The following is a 20,000-nucleotide window of genomic DNA, read 5'->3' as shown; positions in this document are numbered from 1 at the left end:
TTCGAAGCTTTAAGAATCATTTAGATAAACACCTAAGCAAGATGCTGTAATGATTATAATTTATTTCATATTATTTGTCTTTGTTTTGTTATCACTTGTCTGTCTGATTTTCATTTATTATTAGTTATATGTCAATTTACTATTATTTACTATTTACCTGTTTGTTTATTATTTAACTATACCTATGCATTTATTTATGTATTTTATTTGTTATTTACATTATTACAGTTTTTATTTATTGTTTTATTATTGTTATGATTTTTTTTCGCATACGACCTAGATATGGACCAAAAGGTCTCCTGTCGGCATACTCCGCCTTTGTAATCCTTTGTAATCCTTTGTAAAAAAAAAAGCAATACTCAGTTCGGACGAATGAGTGTTCAGTCAGGAAAAATAACACATTCAACATAAATATTTCAATTCACATAACATGAAATAAATAGTTATATCAGTTACCAAGTCTAGGAGATGAGTGTGCTTTTGTATGTAGCACGTAAGAACAGGTGAGCGAAGCGAAGTCTTGATTATGGTGTAAACGAATCTTGATTCTAGTTGCTAAGCTTACACCAGCGGTCTCGTGAACAAATGGTTCTTCTAGTAGGTGAAGCTTCTGGTAGTCGGGAGCAAGTAGGATATTGGTTGATGTTTCGTAATTGAGAAAATAACAGTGTCAAGTAGCACGTAGTCCAGCAGCAGTCTGGAGATGTCCGAAACAATTCGGGAAAAACACGAAGGGTTTAAACTTTGCTTGCAGGCAGGCAATAGTTGTGGTCCAAAGGACTTGTTTAGCATGGTTGTCGTAATCAGGTAACTTTCCGATGCCTCTTTAAGCCCCTATGTTGACTGGAATCTGGTTCCCCTGAGGCTGTCTTTCATGTGTGGGAACAGGAGGAAGTCGCAAGGGGCTAGGTCAGGGCTGTAGGATGGGTGTTGTACCACTTTCATTCCCCTGCCGGCCATCCAGGTGGTCACCAGCGTTGACTTGTGCAACATTCCACACAAAACTGCCTCTGGTCGTCGGAGAGGATCTTTGGCACGAACTTGGCACAGATTTTGTGGAGCTTCAGATCTTTGGTCAGAACTGTCTCAACTGTGCCAATACTAATACCAACAGCTTCAGATATCATCCTCACAGATATTCGACGGTCTTGCGTCACTAACCTTTGCACTACCTCAATGTTTTCCTCCTTGCGTGCACTTTTTGGTGCCCCAGATCTGGGTTCATCCTCAACCTGTTCATTTCCTTCAGAAAATCTGTTAAACCACCGATAGAAACTTGCTTGGCTCATCTGTTCATTCCCATAGGCCTCCTTTAACATTCCATAAGCTTCTTGGTTAGTTTTCTTAAGTTTAACACAAAATTTGAGGGTGTAACGTTGCTCCATGTTTCCCTGCATCTTGACAAGTGTTCATAGATCGGCAAACCGAATCAGACTGGTTCCACCACGTTCACCGCTGCACTCAGACCTACAAATATAGAAAGTTACCAGTTAGTAATTTTATAGAATATATGTATGTGTACTTCACCATGAAATAGTATTTTGATCAAATCATATTTAATGTTTCGCCTGACATTTTCTCATTACTTATTTAACATACCTTGTATATATATATATATATGTATATATATATATATATATATATATATATATATATATATATATACATATACATATATACAGGAAAACTGTATATTTCGACAACTATCTGATATATATGTATATATATCACGTGAAAACCACTGTTGGAGTAGAAGAGACTGGAGACGGAGAATCTATATATTTTGATTGCAAATAGATTCCCCGTCTTCAGTTTTTTCTACTCCAACAGTGGTTTTCACGTGATTGACAAATGTGTGATTACATTTTTCACCTGTAATGTATATATATTATATATATACTGTATTTATATATATATATATATATATATATATATATATATATATATATATATATATGTGTGTGTGTGCGTGTGTGTGTGTGTGTGTGTTTGTGTGTGTGTGTATACACACACACACACACACACTTACACACACACACACACACACACACACACACACACACACACACACACACACACACACACACACACATATATATATATATATATATATATATAAGTACATATAAATACACATGTATGTACGTATGTATGTATGCATATATATATATATATATATATATATATATATATATATATATATATATATATATTGTGACGACTAGGGGAAGGGCCAGGTTAAAAAAACTAGAGTTCTGATTAAAGAATAATTATTTCCTTTAAAAGAAACAAAAACAAACAAGATCGAAAAACAGAGGTCGCCAAGCGAGCAAAAAATTACAAGTTCCGATACACAGAAATGTTTACATAAGAAATGTAAATACCAGTCAATGGGTTCCTTTAGGACATAAATGGCTAAATTTTCCAGGACATATGTAAATATAAATAGTCGATCAAATATCGACATTCAATGTAGTCTTCAAAGACAATACGTAGTAAGGTCGAGAAATATCGACAATTAGAATGGAAACTAAGTCCTACGTAATAGTTTACGTAAAAAAATACAAAGTCGAGAAAACTCTACGACTAAAAGTCTAAGTCCAGCAAAGTGGAAGAAGGACTAGCATAAGGCTAGACAAAGTATCAGATTAGTAGTAAGGGACTCTATATAAACAGAGACCAATTTTCCGTTGCAAACACCAATATATATATATTTCTCTGCTAGGCCACGGAGGGATGCCAAGTGTCGCTAGATGAACAACAAGGGTGTTTTAGAATATTTCCACGTACATACATGGATATTCTTTACAACAAGATATACAAAATAATATATGATAAAGTTACCTTGTCAATCTTAGATACAAGCAGAAACTTAATAGTTTTTTATATGAAAAGCTACATTGATACATACGTAAATAGAAGTTGGAACGCTGTTACCAAAACTTACGCTCCCACGCAATTTTTAACCAGAGCGGCGCACGTAGGCAGGTGCAGCTCTCGTTCTCACACCATCGCTTGCTACTTCCGAACACAATGATGATATGCAATTTTGGATATATTACGTAAATCAGTTCCTAAGATTGACAAGATAGATTCACAAGACAATACACGTACATAAATCCTTATGTAATGAATGGAACATGTTTGACAAAGCAAAAAAAAAAAAAAAAAAAAAGAACGAAATACGTATATAAAGGTAGAATTGACAGTCTTCATACTTCGCGTTGACGGTTTGGTCAGGTAGGTGAGCTACGGGCCTACCGTGGGGAAAACCGGCATAACTCACAATTTATCAAAAGTACACATACGCACATACGTGCACATGAGAAATGTTTTAGCCATTCACTACGACGGTTCTGTAGTCGTAATTATATATATATATATATATATATATATATATATATATATATAGACATATACAGGCACACCTCTGCTTACGTCGTTTCAACGTTTCAACGTCGGTTTTCAAAAATTATATATGGAAAAATAAAATTCAAGTTGTCGTTTTACTTGACTTTACGTTGGTCAGTCAATAATAATGGAATCGCATAAACAACAAAAAACATTTGAAGCACATAAATTCATGTTACAATAGATAAGAATAAAAACATGTAAAATAATATTAAGATTTAGTAACTCCTAAAATACATACCATAAAGTAGTATGGCCTAGTTCACTAGAACACGAAATCAGCTGATTTTCTTATTTATCGGGGCAACAGTAGTTCTAATACTGTATCTACCGTTAGGCGGCGTCTCGAATCTCGAAATTGTTTTGGATTATGATCTGTGTACTGAAGTTTTGTATATTTTCTCATTAACATTCACTTGTAATTGCAATATTTGCCCCTATGCCTCCTAAGAAAAGTCCTAGTGAAATTGCTAAACGTCATGCTATTTCGCTGGAGGATAAAATGGCGATAATAAAACGTCTACAATGTAACATCAACATATTGTATGTTCTGCATTGGTAAATCAAAATACTTTATTTTATAATTCACATACTACAAAATGATTGTAACCATAGAAAAGTTTTTATTTATTTATTTTTGTTTTGTTTTAACGTACGTTACTGACAATGCATTCATAGAATACAGCACCACGAAATAGCTTTAAGTGATGTAAACATCACCAAATTGTACGCATTGGTAAAGTTAAAGTACAGGTACTTTTTCTTTTACTTAATTACAACATAATAAATACATGTTTTGTTTGGAAACTTAAAATAGGTTTTTATTAGTGAAAAAGCGTAGACTCAGAGGTGACTTGATACAGGTCTTTAAGATTCTAAAGGGAATTGACAACATCAAAAGTGACAAAATTTTCACATTGAATGAGAATCAGACAAGAAATAATGGTCTCAAACTGTCCGGAAATAGATTCAATTTGGAAGTAGGTAGAAACAACTTTGCCAACTGTGTAGTTGAAACACAATGGCAAACGCCGACAAGACTGTGAGAATAAACACCGTGTGAGATCGAAACCTTTATTGGTACGACGTTTCGCTTTTTAAGCTTTTTCAAGTACAGACATGGCAAACACTCTGAGTATATATAGGCCAACGGGGAAGGAAATGGGAGAGGTTATCAGGGAGGGGTGGGTGGTAGGTGGAGGGGCGGGTGTGTGAGAAGGGGGACGGGTGGGACTTGGTGGAGATAAAGGAGGACATTTCGGATAGTTTGTTGAAGTGGACTAAGGGGGACATTTCATACATTTGTATAATGCGGGTAATAGATGGATGATAGGAGGGGCGATGTTAAACATGCCTCTGTTCTGCTCAATGGTTTTGAAGCTTTGGATGGCGGCCGCTTCGAGGCATTTCCTCCTCACCCTGTCTGGTTCACTAAAAAGAAGCTCTGCGTTAACCCAATCCAAATGTATGAAATGTCCCCCTTAGTCCACTTCAACAAACTGTCCAAAATATCCTTCCTGATAACCTCTCCCAGTTCCTTCCCCGTTGGCCTATATATACTCAGAGTGTTTGCCATGTCTGTACTTGAAAAAGCTGTAACAAGCGAAACGTCGTACCAATAAAGGTTTCGATCTCACACGGTGTTTATTCCCACAACCGTGTAGTTAATGAATGGAATAAACTTCCTGCACAGGTAGTGCAATGTAGTTCAGTTCGAAGCTTTTATGAATCATTTAGATTAACACCTAAGCAAGATGCTGTAATGATTATAATTTATTTTATATTATTTGTTTTTGTTTTGTTATCATTTGTCTGTCTGATTTTCATTTACTATTAGTTATATGTCAATTTATCATTATTTACTATTTACCTGTTTGTTTATTATCTAACTATACCTATGCATTTATTTATGTATTTTATTTGTTATTTACATTATTATAGTTTGTATTTATTGTTTTATTATCATTATGATTTTTTTCGCATCCGACCTAGATATGGACCAAAAGGTCTCCTGTCGGCATGCTCTGCCTTTGTAATCCTTTGTAATATATATCATATATATATATGTATATATATATATATTATATATATATATATATATATATGTATGTATATAATATGCATATATATATATATATATATATATATTGTAACGTAATATTAGATATTACGTCATATGTGTAATTATGTTATAGAATTGTGTTCCTTTGTATTACATAACTATGTTCATATTTCTTGTCTATGTATGTATTGTAACAATGTTAAGCAGTAACGCCCGTCCACTATATGTAATCTTGCCTACGTGCGGAGAAAGGTGCGCACTCTTGTAGAACAAACAGACAAGCGAAATCCTGAATAGTTCGGAGCGCACAGATTTGACAGTTACTAAATAAGTAGATTGTTCAAGCGAGTCGAGGGTCTTAAAACTACCCATGTTGACGTGTGTTAACTTACCCTCCTCCCCTCCTTTCGCTCTCCCGCACACTTCACCGGAAGTATCCCGCTTCCGGTCCAATGGTATATAAGCGGTGGAAATCGCTCACTCCTTGTCATTTTCTCACATATTGATCTCTTGATAAAAACTAGAAGTTTAGATTCATGAGACGATTGGTGTGAAGTGATCACCCTTTTTGCCTACATTACGTGTCTGATATACATTGCATTACTTTATACTTATATTTGTACTTATTATTTATTTTGATGCATGTTCCTGATCTCTTTGTACTTAGATAGTACCATATTGTATACGTATCTTGTGTTTCTTATTTGAACGATAATTTCCATATTCTTATAATCGTGTAACGGTCCCATTGACCCTACTGCCCATTCTCTTTTGTGTTGATTGCCTGTAAATATTTTCCATATTAATCATTTCGTTTACTAGTTTTATCGCTAGTTTAATATTCCTTTCCTGGAATCTTCTTTGTTACCTTTACTTCTAGTCTTACGAATTATCTAGGCCCTGACCTGATAGTTCAGTCCTACAGTGGCTTCTAGAAGTGAGCTGGTTCTTAAGCACTTATCCGTTATACGTAACGTCTCTTCACTAACCAGCCCGTCCCGTAACAAAGTGGCGACCCTTGCCAAGGATATTTTATCAGGTATTTAACACATTCTTTTAGAGATGGATGATATAATTCAAGAATTCGTTCAAAATCCCAAGGTAAGTTTCTTAAAGAAACAAACTAAAGACACTTTGATAGAAATAGGCAAGCACTCTGGAGTAGACATTGATACAAGTTTGCGAAAGAAAAAATTACTTCAGGAACTCGTTGAAAATCTGATCGAAGATGAGATCTTATCTCCAGAAGAGATTACAGCTATACAAATTCCTTCAAATAGGTTAGAAATAGAGGCACGACTAACCGAACTTAAGATTAAGGAGATTGAATTAAAGGTCAGGAGAGTAGAAATTGAGGAGGAAGCTAAATTGAAACAAATGCAAATTGAGGCAGAATTTAAAGCTAAAGAGGAGGAAACTAAACTGAAACAAATGCAAATTGAGGCAGAATTTAGAGCTAGAGAAGAGGAAGCTAAAGTGAAACAAATAGAAAGAGAGGACGAAACTAAAATCAAATTGGCAGAATTTAAAGCTAGAGAAGAGGAAGCTAAAGTGAAACAAGTAGAGTTAGAATTAAAGAAGACAGAAGTAGAAGCTAGGATTGTTGATAGACAACCCGTAGTTCAGGAAGGTCATATAGATATTTCCAAGTATGTAAAACTTCTACCCCAATTTTCAGAAGGAGAGCCAGAAACTTTCTTTCTTCAGTGGGAAAAATTGGCGCAACAGTTACAAATCCCTAAAGAAAATTGGCCATTAATCATTCAAACAGCAAATTTATACTTCTCTTTCAGAAGCAGAAAGCGAGTATGATAATATGAAAGCTTGTAATTTAAAAGCTTATGAACTAATACCAGAGGCCTATAGACAGAAATTCCGTAATTATAGGAAAACACCTCAGTTAACATACGTAGAATATGCGGCTCAACAAGAGAGGTTATTCAATAGGTGGTGTTTGGCTAGTGAAACGGACACCTTAGATAGACTTAAACAGTTGATTTTATTGGAGCAGTTTAAGAATACCTTAGAGACAGATCTTAGGATTTTTATAGATGATCATGTTCCCGAAACTTTAACTAAAGCTGCTGTATTGGCTGATGAGTTCACACTAAATCATAAACCTAAGTCAAGACAAATGGAATCCCAAAAGTCAAAGTCATATATTCCAGATTCAACAAAATACTCTGATCCTTGGTCCCCAAAGAAACACTTTGAAATTCAGTCTAGCCCATCACATTTCAGTTACAGGTCTGATTTCAATCAATATCCTCCAAACCAACCCCTGTAACTTGTTCATATTGTAAACAGGTTGGCCATCACATTTCTAATTGCAGAAAGAGACTGACACCCTCATTCTCCAATAAGACACCAACTCTTGTAAGTAATATAAAATCAGATGATTCAAAATCCTCTATTCAGGATACACTACCAAAGAAGCCGGTATTGTCAAGTAATGTAGAACCACCCTCATCAGATCATGATCCTTGTTTCAAACCATTTGTATCTTCAGGAACTATATCTCATAGTAGTAGTTCACAACAATATCCTATTTCCATACTCCGAGACACAGGAGCAAAGCAAAGTCTGATTTTAAATTCTGTCTTGCAGAATCTGGGTGAGTCATATACAGGTTATGATATATTGATAGAAGGAGTTGGAGGAATTGTAAAATGTCCATTACATAATGTTTTCTTGCGGTCTGATTTAACAACCGGAATGGTTAAAGTAGCAGTAGTAGACTCTCTTCCCATAGTAGGAATATCCTTATTGTTGGCCAATGACATCGCTGGAAGCAAAGTCATTTCTCCCTTAATAACAAATAACCCTAAGACCTCAGTAGAACCTTCAGATAACTTACAGTTGTTTCCCGCTTGTGCTGTAACCAGATCTCAGTACAAGAAATCTGAAGAGGAGACCTATAATTTAGAATCCCTATTCTCCCAAACTGACCCATCTTCTTCTTCACCAGTTTCTCTATCTAGAGCAGAATTAATCAAAGAACAGAAGTCAGATCCTTCTCTTAAAAATTTGTACGAGATTGTTTCATCTCCAGAAGAAGTTGAAAATATGTCACGAGGTTGCTATATAGTAAACGGAGTCCTAATACGAAAATGGAGAGCATCCACCGCAACCGCTGACCAGCCATGGCAAGTAAGGAATCAAATAGTCCTCCCTCTTGGTTTCAGGAATAATGTTCTAAGATTGGCTCATGATACTCCCTTAGCAGGTCACTTAGGGGTAAGAAAGACCTTGTTCAACATAACCCAACATTTCCATTGGCCCACGGTTGTCAAAGATGTTGCCCAATATTGTAAAACATGTCATACATGTCAACTTGTAGGTAAGCCCAACCAGAAAATTGTAGAAGCTCCACTCCATCCCATTCCTGTAATGGAAGAGCCATTTAAAAAAGTTCTTATTGACTGTGTAGGACCTTTACCTCCTTCAAGTAAAGGAAATCAGTACATTCTCACAATCATGTGTATGAGCACTCGTTTTCCAGAAGCAATTCCTTTGAAAAATATTAAAGCTCAAAACATAATCAGAGAAATGTTGAAATATTTCACTATGGTAGGATTTCCCAAGAACATTCAAAGTGATCAAGGAAGTAATTTTCTTTCCAACAAGTTTAGAGAAACTCTTGTAACACTAGGTATAAATCATGTAACTTCCTCCGCCTATCATCCTCAATCACAAGGTGCTCTAGAGCGCTTTCACCAAACGCTCAAGACAATGTTAAGAATATTCTGTGCTGAGAACACTCGAAATTGGGAAGACGGACTCCCCTTTTTGTTGTTCGCCACCCGAACAACAATTCAAGAAAGCCTTGGATTCAGCCCGTCAGAATTAGTCTTCGGTCATGAAGTCCGTGGTCCCCTAAAGATACTTCATGAACAATGGATGAAAGAAGAACCACCAGTTCCTTCTTTGAAATACGTGTCCCAGGTCACCGAGAAGTTGTTAGAAGCTTGGAATTTGGCAAGAGAGAACTTGACGAATGCTCAACGAGTAATGAAAGGTCGGTATGATAAAAATTCTAAACTTAGAACTTTCTCTCCAGGAGATCAAGTGTTACTTTATCTTCCCATACCAGGAGATCCATTGCAGGCTAAATACAAAGGACCCTATGAAGTCTTGTCCAGAGCCAGTGATCTCAACTACATAATCAAAACTCCAGACAGAAGAAAGAGTTCCCGTCTCTGTCACATAAATACCTTAAAACCTTATCATTCCAGAGATCCAATTCCAATTTGCAGCTCTACCACAATAGAATCGGAAGAGCCTCCTGATAACCTGCCTAATCCTCCTGAGATTCCCTTGGAAAACTCTCAGATACTACAAAATCTTCAGATAAAAGTAGGACACTTATCTGAGAAACAAGGTAAAGACATTCTTTCTCTCTTAAGAAGTTTTCCAAAATTATTTCTAGATTCCCCAAGATTCACTTCTTTGATAGAACATGAAATAATTCTAGACTCGCCAAGAGCTATCAAACAAGCCCCTTATAGAGTCAATCCAAAAAAGAAGGAGTTCATAAAAGCAGAAATAAACACTGCTTCAACAGGGAATAATTGAACCCTCCAGTAGTCCTTGGGCATCTCCTTGCATTCTTGTCCCTAAATCTAACAATTCTTATCGCCTGTGCATTGACTACAGGAAAATTAATGCCCATACTAAGGCCAATGCTTTTCCTATCCCTAGGATAGATGATATCATAGACAGTCTAGGAACTGCCAAGTATGTATCCAAGTTGGATATGTTAAGGGGATACTATCAAATCCCTGTACACCCTCGCTCAAGAGAAGTTACCGCTTTCATTACGGAAGAGGGATTGTTCCAATTCAGAGCAATGCCATTTGGGCTTAAAAATGCCCCTGCCACTTACCAAAGAATGATAAGTAATCTTGTTGCAGGATTGCCAGGAGTAAAAACTTATCTAGATGATGTGATAATATTTAGTCAGTCTTGGACAGAACACATTGAACACCTAAATAATTTCTTTTATAGAGCAGAACAAGCAAACCTTACCATCAATTTGTCCAAATGTGATTTCGGACATACACAGGTCCCCTATTTGGGATTTAAAGTTGGAAATTCCCAAGTGTTTCCAATAGACGCCAAGATAAAAGCCATCAATGATGTACCAACACCCACTAATCGTAGAGAGGTACGTCGATTCCTAGGAATGAGTGGCTATTATCGCCGTTTTTTTCCAAATTTTTCAGATGTAGCAGAACCATTGACTGACCTGTTGAGAAAAGACCACGACTTCGTGTGGACACCTACCTGTGAGACGGCCTTCAAAAACCTGAAGTCCCTTCTCACTAACGCACCAGTTCTAAGGGCACCCGATTTCCAACGACCCTTTCTTCTGCAAGTCGACGACAGCGACACCGGTATCGGTGCCGCCCTCTTGCAAGAACACAATGAAGTTCTTCACGCTATCGCCTACTACAGCAAGAAGCTGTCCCCTGCGCAGAAGAACTACTCAACAATTGAGAAGGAGACGCTCGCTTTGGTCCAGGCCCTTATCCACTTCGAAGTCTACCTGGGTTCCTCAACTACCATTCAAGTCTATTTGGATCACAACCCCTTAAAGTTCCTACAGACTATGAAAAACAAGAATCCGAGACTTACACGTTGGAGTTTATTTCTCCAACCCTTTAATCTAACAATTCATCACATTAAAGGCGTCTTTAATGTTTTAGCCGACGTCCTTTCTAGAACATAGCTTTTCAACAGAAAGTGAAAAGCTTTCCCAAACGGTGGAGGTGTAACGTAATATTAGATATTACGTCATATGTGTAATTATGTTATAGAATTGTGTTCCTTTGTATTACATAACTATGTTCATATTTCTTGTCTATGTATGTATTGTAACAATGTTAAGCAGTAACGCCCGTCCACTATATGTAATCTTGCCTACGTGCGGAGAAAGGTGCGCACTCTTGTAGAACAAACAGACAAGCGAAATCCTGAATAGTTCGGAGCGCACAGATTTGACAGTTACTAAATAAGTAGATTGTTCAAGCGAGTCGAGGGTCTTAAAACTACCCATGTTGACGTGTGTTAACTTACCCTCCTCCCCTCCTTTCGCTCTCCCGCACACTTCACCGGAAGTATCCCGCTTCCGGTCCAATGGTATATAAGCGGTGGAAATCGCTCACTCCTTGTCATTTTCTCACATATTGATCTCTTGATAAAAACTAGAAGTTTAGATTCATGAGACGATTGGTGTGAAGTGATCACCCTTTTTGCCTACATTACGTGTCTGATATACATTGCATTACTTTATACTTATATTTGTACTTATTACTTATTTTGATGCATGTTCCTGATCTCTTTGTACTTAGATAGTACCATATTGTATACGTATCTTGTGTTTCTTATTTGAACGATAATTTCCATATTCTTATAATCGTGTAACGGTCCCATTGACCCTACTGCCCATTCTCTTTTGTGTTGATTGCCTGTAAATATTTTCCATATTAATCATTTCGTTTACTAGTTTTATCGCTAGTTTAATATTCCTTTCCTGGAATCTTCTTTGTTACCTTTACTTCTAGTCTTACGAATTATCTAGGCCCTGACCTGATAGTTCAGTCCTACAGTGGCTTCTAGAAGTGAGCTGGTTCTTAAGCACTTATCCGTTATACGTAACGTCTCTTCACTAACCAGCCCGTCCCGTAACAATATATATATATATATATATATATATATATATATATATATATATATATATATATATATATATATATATATATATATATATATATCAAGGACTACTATTACACAGGACGTGCGCACCCAGATCCCTGGTTCCGCTAGCGGAGGCCATTGCTTTCTTTCTAACCTAACATTTTATATTGGACAAATATATCAAAAATAGAAACCTAACATTGTATATAGGACAAATATATCAGCTACTGACTTATTCAATGCAGTATAAGATAATATAAACTTTTATAGTGAAATAAGAAACTATTTTTAAGGCACTGCTATGCTTTGAAATACCAATTTTAACCGGACTTAACAGGTATTATTGTATGAGGTTAGTGGACACCAGAGTTGGCAATTTTTTTTTTATCTTTTTAAAAGATATAAAAAGATATGTTTTTATTTAAATCAGATTTATTTTATTTAAATAGTTTTTTTCATAGATTTTAGATATTGTGGAATTGCTATCTGATATGCGATCTGATTGGTAAAGGACATTTTTAGCATATCAATATAATGAGCAGTGTTATATAGACTTGCCACAAGTATACAAGGAACAGTATAAGCCGTATGTGAGGATGGTATGGTCAGGTTCACTCGATTCCTCCAGGACTTTTCTCATCTTGGTGACATTTGCTGCATTGTCTGTCACAACACTTCCAATGTGACAACCAAAATCTTGTTCAGCCTTCTTGATCGAATTTTGTACAAGTTGTAGAAGATATTCAGCAGTGTGAGGTTTCCCTGATGTGTCTATTGTGTCAACTAAATAAATCTGACCAGTGGATGTTTTTGGAATAACACATATTATGGGCTCATTATGGATGTTAGACCACCCATCAATTGAAAGACATACATTTTCATTATTCTGGTCATTCTGGTCATCTGCACACTTTATATTCCTTTTCATACACAAGATCCAAGTACTTATCAGCAATATCTTTTCTGGATGGAGGAATATAACCTGGTCTCAGGTTTTGAACCATCTTGAGAAACTGAGGATGTTGAACAAGACGAAATGGTGAATTTGTAGCAAATATAATTCTTGCAACTTCTTTGTCGAGATTTTACTTTTGAGAGGCTGAAGTTTTTATGATAAATCTGTCCAGAGATGTTGATGACTTTCTTTTAGATGAAAATGATTTAGCAGAAATGGCGCCTGTGGAGGAGTCTGATAGTGACCTTTTTAATGGTGGAGTCAGGTTTGCATATAATTCAAGTGGAGCCGATGATGAAGGAATTGAAGCTGTTGATACAGGTCCTGAAATGGAAACAGAAAATTGTAGCATATTGCATAATTTATAAATAAATAAATAAATGAATGAATACAGTGTGATTTAGGCTACTTTTGAGTACAGTAGTTATTTTTTTAGATAATGATCATATTCACACAAGCCACTAAATTATTTGGAAATAATAAACAGGATATGAAATAGGTGGGTTTGGAATTCAACCCACACAGGATTCAGTCCACTTTTAAATTCACTAAAAATAATGGGTCAGTTGGGTTAGGTTAGGCTAAATCCCTTTGGGCTGAATCCCATGTGGGCTGAATTCCAATGGAACCTATGATATATATTACACAATGTTGAATGAAATGAATAACAATCATCCAGGCCCCAAAGTAGAGTGGATACAGTATATTATAATAATATAGTCATTACCCAAATTTAGAAGTAATGAAGTTGAAGTATCATCTCTTTAAGCCTTCACATTTTTATTGCACATGCTCTCCATTGTTCACCAAATTTATATAGTTGCGTATGAAAAGGGAGGAATGCACACAATGTAAGTAAAATTATTTACCTGGGTCATCAATTTCTTCTTCTGTATGCTGTGGCTGACCTTGGCATTTATCTCTGTGAGATTTTAATCTTGACACAATGCCCTGTAGTTTCTGCCTGCAGTCTTTGCATTTAGCTTGGTACCCTTTGCCAGAAGTTGTTGGTAGTTTTTCAAAATAATTCCAGACAGGATAATTTTTTCTGCCTGAAGGAACCACTCTGCCAGGTCCAGAAAACATCCTTCATGGTTGATTCCAAAGCAGCAACTGACTCAGTGAGAAGCTGCTTACCTAGAACAAGTTTCAACAAGAATCTTGTTGAAACTTATTGTGGGCTGCACAGTGATATATACATGTAGGCTTTTACCGTTCCTTGTATACTTGTGGCAAGTCTATATAACACTGCTCCTTATATTGATATGCTAAAAATGTCCTTTAGCAATCTGATCGCATATCAGATAGTAATCCCACAACATTCAAAATCTATAAAAAATCTATTTAAATCAAATAAATCTGATTGAAATAAAAATTTATTATATATATATATATATATACTATATATACTATATATATATATATATATATATATATATATATATATATATATATATATATATATAAATCGACAACCCTAGTGTCCACTAACCTCATACAATAATACCTGTCAAGTCCGGCTAAAGTTGGTATTTCAAAGTATAACAGTGCCTTAAAAATAGTTTCTTATTTCACTATAAAAGCTTATATTAACTTATACTGCATTGAATAAGTCAATAGTAGATATATTTATCCTATATACAATGTTAGGTTTCTAGTTTTGATATATTTGTCCAATATAAAATGTTAGGTTTCTAGTTTTGATATATTTGTCCAATATAAAATGTTAGGTTACAAAGAAAGCAATGGGCTCCGCTAGCGGACCCAGGGATCTGGGTGCGCACGTCCTGTGTAATAGTAGTCCTTGATATATATATATATATATATATATATATATATATATATATATATATATATATATATATATATATATACATATATAAATATATACATATATGTATATATATTCATATATATACATATATATATATATATATATTATATATATATATGTATATATATATATATATATATATAATATATATATATATATATATATGTATGGCAAGAGTGGTATAGGTAAAGTCCAGGAAGGAGCAGAAGTACTTTATATATATATATATATATATATATATATATATATATATATATATATATATATATATATATATATATATATATATATATATTTATATATGAGTGGAAAAGGTGGTAGAGAAACGTGGGTTGGAGCGAGAACACTATACTCTAGACCAAGGTTTCTCAACCTTCTTAGCCGTATCGCCCCCTTTTTCAATTAAAAAAAAAGGATCGCCCCCCTTAATAGGAAAATAATAATAAAGATTATTGCAACAATGGTAAACAACTAATTAAAAATGTTTTACTCTCGTTATGTTTTAATGAGATCCTTGGGCCTGGTGCTTCGCTGCTAGATCTTTTATATTAGGCTTAAAATTTGTCAGTTTGAAGCAATACCTGTGACGTTTTTCGCCCCCCTGAGCTAAAAAATCGCCCCCCTGAGCTAAAAAATCGTCCCGTTGAGAATGACTGCTCTAGACGTTTCGACTACAAGCCTTCTCCAGAGTGAAGAAGACTTGTAGTTGAAACGTCAAGAATATAGTGTTCTTGCTCCAACCCGCGTTTCTCTACCGCCTTTTCCACTCATCTGTCTTACCTTCATAGCAACACACACACACACACGCACACACACACGTATACACACGCATACACACACACACACACAAACACACACGCATACACACACACACACACACACACACACACACACACACACACACACACACACACACACACACACACACACACACACACACACACATTATTACTATTTGTATAATAGACTTTATTATAACATGGTCTACAGTGTACTGGGCCCGATCATGCGCGGCAGCGCCGAGTACGGCTTGCGCGTTGCCGATATGTCGGCCCAACATATCGTACATATCCTACATCTCCCCCCAAGATAATACATGTACATGGTATTCATAATATATGGACAGTGTAGTATCTGACTGCAGGAACAAACTCACGAATATAAACATAAAGGAACGTAAATTTAATCACGGTATCCTACAGGGTATAAGATGAACCAAGGGAAAAAACACTGTAGTTGTACAAAATGCATACGTAAATACAAACACATGTACGCTTACACACACGAATACCCACATATGTACGCTTACACACACGAATACCCACATATGTGTATACAAACACAGGTATACACGCATATATCTCATGTGAGGGTGTGATAATATAATCTGCCATCCATGCCGGTTGTTTGACACGACGCCGTGGGCGATCCAACGTCTCTTATTGTGTGTCGAGTCGAGGTGTTGGTGGAGAAAGAGAGCTTGGATTTGTCCGTGTTGTGAGTTGAGATGAGCCTCTTACGGCTCGCAGATGCCTGCGGTTGCGTAGCGTCAGTCGTCCACTTCCCTCGAGTTTGACTGTATATTGATAATGCGGCAGTATTTCACTGACCACGCCTCGTCTGTCCCACAGCTTCGTGAACTGGTCTTGCACAAACACACGGGTACCAAGCGTTAATGGGGGCAGCGATCTGGGTGTGCCTTGTTTCTCAACCCATGCTTTCTGTTGCCGTACTGCCTCACGCTCCCTTGTCCGGAGGGCGTGTCGCCAGTGGATGTCCACTTTGTAGTGTTGCCTGTGGACTGGAACACCGTCCCGCAGCTGCCTGCCCATGGCCAGCTGCGCTGGTGACTTGTTCACCCCGCGTAGAGGTGTGTTTAAATACTGCAGTAACGCCATCGCTGCTCTGTCGGTGTCAAGGCTCCCTCCGACGCCTGTGTTGTCGCGAAGTAGCCTCTTGGCAGACTTGACTGCCACCTCTGCACACCCGTTCGACTGTGGGAAGTGGGCAGAGGTCCTTCACTCCCCATTTCCCAAAGAAGTTGCGCATCTCCTCGCTGGTTAGGTTGGTTCCACCGTCTGTCGAGATTAACTCTGGTGCGCCCCACCGATGGAAGTACTGCCGAAGTATTGACGAGAGCTTGCTTGATGTAGCTTCGCTGGTCAAGTGCGCTATTTCCAGCCAGCCCGTGAGCCTGTCTGCGTACGCTAAATATACTCGTCCGTCGAGCTGGAACAGGTCTGCCACGGTGTGTTGGAATGGGTACTGGGGTGGGGGTGTCAGGGTGAGGGGTTCGGCGGCTTACGAGGGTGAGTGCGTGTTACAGCTGGCACAGGTGTCTCTGTAGTGCTGTAGGTCACCCTCCATGCCAGGCCAGTACACAGCCTGTCTCGCCCTTCGTAGCATCCCGTCTAAACCTTGATGGCTTGCGTGGAGGTTTGCTGCCACACGGTGTCTCAATGCTGCAGGTACCACTAAACGGACCGCTCCTTGTTCGTAGGTGTATGTCACCAGCCCTTGCGATACCGCCAGCCTGTCTCTGACTCCATAAAACTGGCGCAGGCAGGTCAGCTCTTGAGCCCGTTGTGGGTGCCAATCTCCTGCTGTCACTTTAGCGATGAGTAGCTGATAGTCTGGTTCATCGGCGGCGGCCTGCACCACTGCTGAGTTATCCAGGGCTATTTGGTCATCGCTGTCGAGCACCGCCACTGTTGCGGCCGCCACAGCAGCTTCCATGTCGTTGGCCAGCTCTTCATCTATGACGTCCGGTGGTGCACAGAGCGCCGGATAACGTGAGGTACTTGATCTGGAACCTTTACTGCAGCGTTTCTCCTTCAGGGCAAACAGTCTCGGGTTCACTACGTCTTTCAGCTCTCTGTCTCCCAGGAGCTTCACTAGCGGACGGTGGTCGGTGATTATGAGGAGATTGGGGCATCCAAGCAGGAAAAGGCGAGCTTTACGGAGGCACCATGCGACAGTTAGAGCTTCGCCCTCCACCGGTGCGTAACCTGCCTCCGCGGGTGTTCAGTGACGGCTGCCACACAGCGCTAAGCGCCACCAGCTATTGAAGCAGAAGGGAGCCTCTCTCCGGGGTCAGGAACAGTATTGCTGTAAAATAACAAAGCCAATGCCCACCTTGCTCCAGTCCGTCACTACCACCGTAGGTCTGTCCTTGTCGTAATATGTTAGGCCCTCTTTGGCGAGCCTGCAGACTACTTTTTTGGCTTGCCGGAACTTTTCCTGTAGGTTTTCGTCCCAGTAGACTTTCCTCCCCTGTGGTTTCCGTAGTAACTCCCGTAATGGCTCCATGACTGGTGCGGTGGCTAGGAAAGGTGCCAGCTGGTTAACGAACCCATGCCAGGAGCGTATGTCTGTTATAGATGGTTCGGCAGGCATGTCAAAGTTCCTGATGGCGGCCAGTCTTTCTTCTGTGGGCTTGTAGGCGTCCCAGCCTACATGAAAGCCCACAAAGTCCACCTGTCTTCTACAAAACCTGAATTTTTCTGGTTTCAAGGTCACACCTTTCATGGCACACGTCTCCAGAAAATCATACGTGTGCCAGAAGGCTTCTTCCACGCTGGCGTCGTACAGCAGGGTATCGTCCACACACTTGAATTTTCTTGGGATCCTAGCGATGGCGTCGTCGTACCTTCTGGTATAGGCATCCGGAGCAGCACAGTGGCCCATGGGAGTTCTACAGTACCTATACCTGCCCCAAGGTGTGATGAAGGTAGTGAGCCTTCTGCTGGCTTCCTGCAGCTCTACTTGATGGAAGCCCCAGTGAGCATCTGCTGTAGTCTTGTAGGTGTGGCGTGGGATGCCAGATACCATTTCAAACGGTGTAGGGTTGTGGTGGGTCTCTCTCCTGCAGGCAGCATTGAGTTTCTGGTAGTCGATGGTGTGTCTCGGTTGGCCCAACTTCTTCGCGACCACCACCATCCTTGCGCACCATTCTGCTGCCTCTCCAACTGGTACCGGCTCCAAGATCCCCTTCCTCACGTGCTCGTCCAGCTGCTTCTTCACCACCTCCTCCCAGTGTTTCGGCACCGAAGCCGGTGTATGGCAGGCGTAGGGCTTGGCGTCCGGGAGCAGGTGGATGATATGTGGCTCACCTTCCATTACTGGCAGAGGGCTTCTGTCAGTGTTGAACGATGACCCAGAAAAATGGCGGAGAAGCCAGTTCTCTAGCTGTGGCACATTTTCTTCTAGTGAGGTGAACGGGACTGAGGTAGGCCGCGGCGGCGGCAGTACGCCGTCAGTTGACTCGGTGGCAGCCGATGCTGCAACTGCGGGCTGGTGCGGGAAGTCAGGGTGTACCAAACCCAGATCCTTACAGGCCTGTAAGGAAATGTAGTACCGGGAGGCGGTCTTCACGACAAAGACCTCTTGCGTCGTGAACCTGCTGCCATGTGGCATGCGACAGGTGACTGCGCCCATGGGTTTCAGGCTCACATTTGCAACGTCACGCAGGCTGCCCCGGCTCACTAGCGATGTCGTATCAACGCCCAGGGCGGCTAGCAGGCCTGGTCTCGCGACACACACCTGGGCTCCTGTGTCCGGTACCACTCGGATGCTGGCCGATGTCTTCTCCTTCCGTGTGTCGCTGATGGTCACCCAGATACACGGCTGGCTCTGGGCTTTCCCTGCGGCTGCAATTACTATACTGGAGGCTTCCCCCTCCTCCGTCGCAGCTGCTTTTTTACCCTTCCTGCACAGGCGACGTAGATGACCGGTCTTGCCGCACCCGTAGCATGTCAGCGTCTCCGCAGGACACATGCCTTTCCCTTGCTTGTGTTTGCCCCCACAGTTGCCACAGCGGGGTTTGTGGGGTGGCGGGCGGGTCCCAGCGACCTGAGGCTGGAGATCCTCTTGCGGTGCGCCTGGCAGCTGAGTCACCGCCGCCTTTGGCGTTAGCGTCTACCGTCCAAAATTACCGTCCTGACCTGGGGGAGCGGCGTCCTTGTGAGCCGCCTCGAACGCCACACAAAACTTACGCAAGGAATCTGTATCCTTAAACGAATCACACTTGCGAAACACCT

General features: G+C 39.5%; 2 protein-coding genes across 3 annotated transcripts in view; one reads left to right on the top strand and one right to left on the bottom strand.

The window, feature by feature from the left end:
- LOC143033856 (uncharacterized) overlaps positions 1-20,000 on the top strand; it is a 51,936-nt gene that overhangs the window by 18,824 nt on the left and 13,112 nt on the right. The gene's annotated exons all lie outside the window — the stretch shown is intronic.
- On the bottom strand, positions 16,876-19,737 carry LOC143035316 (uncharacterized). The gene is made up of 3 exons (XM_076202253.1): positions 18,097-19,737; positions 17,286-17,973; positions 16,876-17,201 (listed from the first exon to the last, which is right to left on the bottom strand). The coding sequence occupies exons 1-3, from the start codon at positions 19,735-19,737 to the stop codon at positions 16,876-16,878; spliced, it is 2,655 nt and encodes an 884-aa protein (XP_076058368.1).

Source organism: Oratosquilla oratoria, chromosome 2 (assembly GCF_046742065.1).
Source record: "Oratosquilla oratoria isolate Oo_2021 chromosome 2, ASM4674206v1, whole genome shotgun sequence".
Lineage (NCBI taxonomy): Eukaryota > Metazoa > Arthropoda > Malacostraca > Stomatopoda > Squillidae > Oratosquilla > Oratosquilla oratoria.
The sequence above is the reverse complement of the archived record's forward strand: the minus strand, read 5'-3'. Positions and strand labels throughout refer to the sequence as shown.

What these genes read in the sequence shown, in the direction of transcription:
- LOC143035316 (XM_076202253.1), bottom strand. Translation starts at nt 19,737, where the DNA reads ATGTGTCCTGCGGAGACGCTGACATGCTACGGGTGCGGCAAGACCGGT. An exon ending in TAGTGACGGACTGGAGCAAG is followed by an intron (nt 17,974 to 18,096) that starts GTGGGCATTGGC and finishes ACACCCGCGGAG; the next exon opens with GCAGGTTACGCACCGGTGGA. An exon ending in CAGAGACACCTGTGCCAGCT is followed by an intron (nt 17,202 to 17,285) that starts GTAACACGCACT and finishes ACACCGTGGCAG; the next exon opens with ACCTGTTCCAGCTCGACGGA.